Here is a 6203-nt window from a genome sequence, read left to right on the forward strand (position 1 = left end):
TTTTTTCTCCGCCCCAAAAACTCTCCCCGCCCCCCCCCCCCCCTGTCCCCCCCCCCCCCCCCCGAGTTCTTACCTCTTGGATGTGATATTGTACTTATTCTGTTGGGAAAGCATGTGAAACACCCAATCCTGAAATGAAAGTACCAAGGGCATCATCAATACGTTCTACTGTGAGGAGGCTGGGATCTCTTTTTGGGGGATAAGAAACTGATGGAACAGGTTTGACACCCTGTGCTGGGGAAGGGAGTAAAAGCAGGAAGATATTTTGTTACCTCAGAGAGGGCAGAAGGCCACCGGGAGTATCCAGCTGATAGGTGGTACTCCGTCATCCTGGAGGGAGAGAGGCATTGGTGATAGGTCAGACTGGGACATCCACAAGGTAAGTGCTAACACAGCAGCTTCTGCCACATGCAGCCTAACTTTGCTTCATGCTGAGAGGTAAGAAGTTAAATGTCCCTGAGACTTCTTACTATAGATGCTCAAATTCTCCTCTGCCCCATATCACTGAACAGTTTCTCTAGCCAATCTAATTCTTTGGCATTAATCCATCTCTAGGAATGAGAAAAATTTTAGTTCACCTTACAACAAACTGAAACTTACTTGCAAGGTTTCCGGCATTTATGGAAACAGCCCAGAATGTCAGCTTTGAATTCAGCCTGGAGCTTGTAATAGCAGTAACCTGAGCAATGGACAAATGAGTGAAATGCAAGGTCAACATCTCTGAACAAGGAAGAGAATCTCTGGGGCATGTATGTAGGCAAGAGTAGCCCAGAAATGGGTACCCTTCCCTTGCCCCTACCTCCTTTAACATTCTGAGGGGCCTACTGTGCTAGGGAGAAAATCCCAGAGAAGAGCCCTATCAGAGGGGTGAGCAGCTTCCACGAGGGTCTGCTGGGAGATTCTAAGAGTTAAGGTTAGAATAGGTGGGTTTACAAAAGCCTGGGGTATTGCTATGTAATTCCTCCTGTCCCGTGATCACTTACCCCAGGCTATATGCTTAGTATAGTCACAGTACTCTGCTCCAGAGGGCAGGGGGTAGAAGTAATATGCACATCCACAGCATTTCACCATATTCAGCTGAAAACAGGATCGAATGCAGACCTGGAAACCATGAGAGAAGGGGAGAGCTCAAAGGAACCCAAATCCACAGACCTCACTTCAAATCCCAGTACCAAGAAAACACAGATCCCTTTGTGGCAAGTGGGGCTGAGATGGTATTCCAGAAAGGTAGGGAAAAAGCTTGCCTTGTACCAGAGGTCATGGGTTACCTGTTCAGTGTAACGGGATGAGTAGAGGTTCTGCACAGGCACATCTTTCCCATCCTCTGTGCAGTCACTGTAGCTGCCCCCAAGACGCAGAGTCATCTCCTGATGATTCAAACAATAGTTTAGCCTAAAGCATCTGATACCCAACTTCCTTTCTACCAGCTTTTAGTCCCATCTACTCCAACCAATACCTGGGTATTCCTTCCTGCTACCACTTTCTCCCTGCTTTCCCCTTTTCTATCTCTTTCCTCCACTCCTATCTCACCAATTTCCTACTGAAGGAAATCTTCCCATGTGGTTCTCCATGGAAGCCCACACCCCCTCTTCCCCATCTCAACTATTCCTTCCTCACCTTTCTCATGCTGATGGAGGTCTCTATCCCTGGACGTACATTGAAGCCCCCATCATCCATGAAAGCTGGTTCATTTTGGTTATGGACCATCACCCTGGCTCCTGTCACTGTGGACAGCAGGGGAATGAAGTCGTTCTGCTCCGTGCGCACCACCAGCGAGAGGCCTGCAGTAGTGTCAGAAAACTAAGGTGATCAGGGCCATGGAAGGCAGGGAAAACAGAGATCAAAGTTCAATGAGGGGTAACATAGAGCCAAGATAAGCTAAGAACAAGAAGGTAAGGATCTGGAACTGACAGAGACAAAGCTCACAGGAAGGGAAGAAATTGGCCACTACCAAGAGGAATAAGCCCAGCAGTGTCCCACTGTCCACAATCTCCTTCTGCCCCTCAACATCTTCTGTTGCTCTCACCATTATTGATCCCAGGCAGTGAGGATGTCCACAGGCTGCTATTGTCATCATTGAATGTGTAGCAATTTCCATAAATAGGATGATGGAAATGAGTGTAATTCCTGGAGAGAAATGGAAATGTTCAGATGAGGGGCTGTCAGGGCTCTGGAGCAGAGGCAGTATATTCTGAAAGGAACTACTCCTCCTCCCACCAGTAAGGGGCTTCAAGCACTGCAGGAGAAACATGTCTGTGGTAGGAACCAGCCCTTGGAGACAGAGCCCAAAAACTGACCCTGGCATAGCAGAATCTTTGAACTGGAGATGCCAAGACCCCAAGGGAAGAACTCAACCCCACAGTCTAAGATTATGGGAAGTAGGTGCCTGAGGACTCAACAAGGGAGAATGAATCTGACTTGTGTCCTAGTATTCCATCAGCTTTTGTATCCTGACCCAAGAGGAAGAATGCAGAGGGCTCTCAGCATGAGATATGGAAGTCCCCCCAAGTACTCACGCCTTGTCACATGTAACATCATTGAAGCGGCAAGCATAGATGAAACTCTCAAAATTAGACTCATCTAGGTCCTTAGTGCTGGGCATCCGTGCCAGAATATTGATGTAGTGGAAACTGTACCACTCTCGCACAGCATCCACGCCCGATGAGTATGTTTGGTGGAAACAGTCATCACTTTTCTCGTTGCACTGCAAGAGAAAAAGCAGCTATGTCACAGATTCCAAGTTCGTGAGGAAGGGATGAAGCAGGAGGTATATGAGCTCCCTGACTATGGATAGGGAACAAAGCAAGGTAATACTTGACAAATGCATATAATGGACATGGGAGAAAAGTCCCACAATCCAGATCCTCTGTGGAAGAGAAGCTCCTGGGCAGGAGAAAAGAGCCGAGAGTGATGGAGGAGGCAGCAAATTGCAGAGAAGTTTCCAGAGGGATAAGAAAGACCTAGCTATGGGTGTTTGTACACATGCTGGGAGGCTGCTCTGACATGCTGTAATTAACCAAGTCTGCTGGAGTGTGCTAATTGGTGTTCCCCAGCCAGTCTCCACATCTTGTCTATCATCATCCCTGTGCTTCAAAATGGTGGTTGAAGCACTTTAACTAAAGCTTGTTCAATGAGCTTTAGTTAAAGTGTCCCTGCCACCATTTTGAAGCATGGTGAAGGCACTCTGGCATTTTAATTAGAGTGGCTCTCAGAGCTGCTCTAATTAAAGCACCCCCACCCTGGAAGCACATGTAAAAACGCCCTGTGTGGTGTGTGAACAAAAGTTTTACACTCTGAAAGAGGGCATCCTTCTCCATGGGTGAGTCATAACTAGACCTTTTTTCTTCTATGAGATTCTAGTGAGCTCACTCCTCGGGTTCTTGAGGGAACAGGCTGGGACCTGAACACTCTTCCCAACTCTATCTTTCTTCAGCAATGGCTGCAACAACTTAATTGTATTCCCAGGTGGTGGTGGTGGCTGAAGCTATTGTTACAAGATAGTTCCAGCTGCCTCATCAGATCATAGAGGACAGGACCAGGAGGGAGCTAGATACCTTACCAAGAGAAAGCCAATTTTCCAGTCACTTTTATCTACAGGAGGGTTGTTCTCCTGCACAATAGCTGGGTTATCACGCTTGTGCCTCCGCAGTGGGTGTCGCTGAACATAGTGGAACAGGCTTCTGGAGCTACGTTTGTGTGTGTACTGGGCAGCCCAATCACTTTGTGCCACAGACATGTTGTAGTTGTACATGTCCATCAGTGTCTGGTGGGTGATCCGGTCCAGTTCATCCAGCTCCTTCTGAACAGCACTGTATCTATGAGGTGGATAGAAGAGACTCCCAAATCAGGGTGTGTCTGCACAAGGAACTTTCCCATCATAGTTGCACTTTGCTACAGCTACACCTGTGTAAATGCCTGTGTGGACACTATTCCAGGATAAGAGTGTTTTTGCTCTGACATAGTTACTCCATTGTTAAATAGCAGTGGAGCATGTACTCTGATTTTGTTATGCTTATGGAGACATGTACTTTATGTCTCTACCTCCTGTGCAGGAAGAAAACAAGAACATGGATATTCACCTTGATCCCACAAGGGTACAACATATGCTTGCAGGCCATGGGAGTCACTCTCGTACCTGTACGGGTTGAGGGTACACAGTGTGACAGCAGGGAAGGTCAGCCTGTCTGAGTTGAGGTTAAGGTTCAGGCTGACGGGGAAGCTGAAGTACTCCCTGTAGAGGATCCCAAACTGCCAGTACATTAGTCCAAAGGTGAGGAAGAAGAGCACAGACCAGAAGGCTGTCTTCATCTTGTTCTTCTTGGAGCACACCAGCCGGATGGCTCCGTGGATGGTTGTGTTGCTGCAGAAAAACTGGAAGAGCTCCCGGTAAGAGTTGTGGAATTCGATGAGGCCCTCATGCTTCTCTTCTGCTTTCTCTGGCACCTCCTCATGCTTTTGCTGGTGTTGTGCTCCCTGTTTGCGCTGCCTCATACTCTCCTTTTGGGGCATCTTTTCTACCTTTGCAGCTCCACCCTATGACACAGAAAGCTCAGAATCAGGCACTGTGGATACTAGCTGTGACTACCGCAACCCACCTAATATAGGAAATCTGTGCCCATGCAAAACCCTGGCTCCAGTATCCTGCCCAATACCCCAGCACCACAATACTTAAACCCTATCCCTTTATGCTATGGCACCAGCCACTCCATCCAGTGACTTCTGGCCTGCTTAAGTTCTCCAGCAGCCTGGCTTCTCAAAACATACATCCATGTCTTCCCAGCACTACGATCTCCCCAGCACTCCTCCAGCACATAATAACATTAACTTTATCACCTTGTCAAACACCCTGTTCTGTCCATACACATCACCCTCCAGAAGACTCAGACCTCTTCAAACAGACACTCAGATTGTTCCAACGCCTAGGCTTCACTGCATACAAACTGATCACTCCCAGCATTCTGGTCACTCCATATGCACAGCATTACAGCCTCTCTTCTACATACTACCACTCTCTCCAGTGTCCTGAGCTTTCCACACCCACACTGCTATTTTCCCACCATTCTGGCCATTCTACACACTCTACCAGTGCCCTGTTCTACCCACAGTCCCTCCTCCTCAACTTGGCCCTTCTACAGACACACGTGCACACTTGTGTCCTATCCAGCACTCTGCCATTTCCTCTTACAAACTGCTGATATGTCCAAGACCATGATCCATCCACACACACCATCATCCTATGCAGCAACCTGGTCCCTTCACACTCTTGGACACGTTCTCTCCCCACCATTCCAATTCCTGCCTGCTTGCACTCATCTCTCTGGTACCTCCAAGCACACCTATCCTCCCAAGCACTCTCTCACCTCTATGAACAAGCTGCCATCCAGCCCAAGCCCCCAGTCCCCCCACACACACACTCAGTGTCTGCTTCTTCCCCAAGAACTTGGCTCCTCCGGACATGCCATCCATATTTTCTTGATAATATGCCACTTCTCCCAACCTCTCTACCACTTAGTCATACTTACCCCACCCAACACTGCCCAGTCCAAACAGATACCACCCCTCCCCAGGCTCTGACCTCTCCACACACTCACCACTTGTCCTCACCAATGCCACCCTATCCATTACCCCAGCCCCTCCACCTGCTGCCCCTTGTGTCCTCCCAAAAGTGCACACCTACAGCCCCTTCTCCCCAGCAATGGCTTCTGTCCCACTCACCACCATCCTCCCTAGGGCCCGGTGCCCTCCACAGCCACACTGCTCTCCTTCCACTGCCCTCATGACCACACACTCATGCACCCACGCACACACACGCCATCCATGCATGCCCTACCAGGACCGTGCTGTCCAGATAACCCCTCCTCCCTCACCTGGCCCTCTGCAGACACCCTGTAATCCTCCTACACCAGGTGCTCTCCTCCCCCAGCACACGGTAAGCGCACATGTACGGGGCTTTCATGTACACTGACCATGTACGCACACGAAAGCTGCGCACGCACCCCCCCGCTAAGTGAATACACGCCCGCACTGAGCATGCGCACACGCCCGCGCCCCCCGACCCGCAGGACCCGGGGGTGCTGCTGCACCTTGTCTCCGGGCGCTGCGCCCCCGCTCCACTGCCCGCTCCGTGCGCCCGGCTGGGAGCCCAGCCCTGCCCGCCGCTCAGGACCGGACCGGTTTCGCTCCGGCTCCAGCTTCGGCTCCGG

General features: G+C 50.0%; 1 protein-coding gene across 4 annotated transcripts in view; it reads right to left on the minus strand.

The window, feature by feature from the left end:
- SCNN1A (sodium channel epithelial 1 alpha subunit) overlaps positions 1-6203 on the minus strand; it is a 13598-nt gene that overhangs the window by 1697 nt on the left and 5698 nt on the right. For 2 of the 4 annotated variants that reach the window (XM_019527391.1, XM_019527390.1), the window contains exons 2-11: positions 4136-4533; positions 3560-3815; positions 2517-2704; positions 2027-2127; positions 1618-1781; positions 1269-1367; positions 984-1101; positions 601-679; positions 273-330; positions 74-129 (exon numbers count right to left, since the gene is read on the minus strand). In XM_019527391.1, the coding sequence (XP_019382936.1) occupies positions 74-129; positions 273-330; positions 601-679; positions 984-1101; positions 1269-1367; positions 1618-1781; positions 2027-2127; positions 2517-2704; positions 3560-3815; positions 4136-4509 (1493 nt within the window). In that variant the 5' untranslated portion in view covers positions 4510-4533. Of the gene's footprint in view, positions 1-73; positions 130-272; positions 331-600; positions 680-983; positions 1102-1268; positions 1368-1617; positions 1782-2026; positions 2128-2516; positions 2705-3559; positions 3816-4135; positions 4534-5966; positions 5993-6083; positions 6161-6203 lie in introns of those variants that run through there. The other 2 variants (XM_019527392.1, XM_019527388.1) reach the window with 2 other exon arrangements.

The sequence above is a fragment of the Gavialis gangeticus genome, unplaced genomic scaffold (genome assembly GCF_001723915.1).
Source record: "Gavialis gangeticus isolate Ggan-Ray unplaced genomic scaffold, GavGan_comp1, whole genome shotgun sequence".
In the NCBI taxonomy this organism is placed as follows: domain Eukaryota; kingdom Metazoa; phylum Chordata; order Crocodylia; family Gavialidae; genus Gavialis; species Gavialis gangeticus.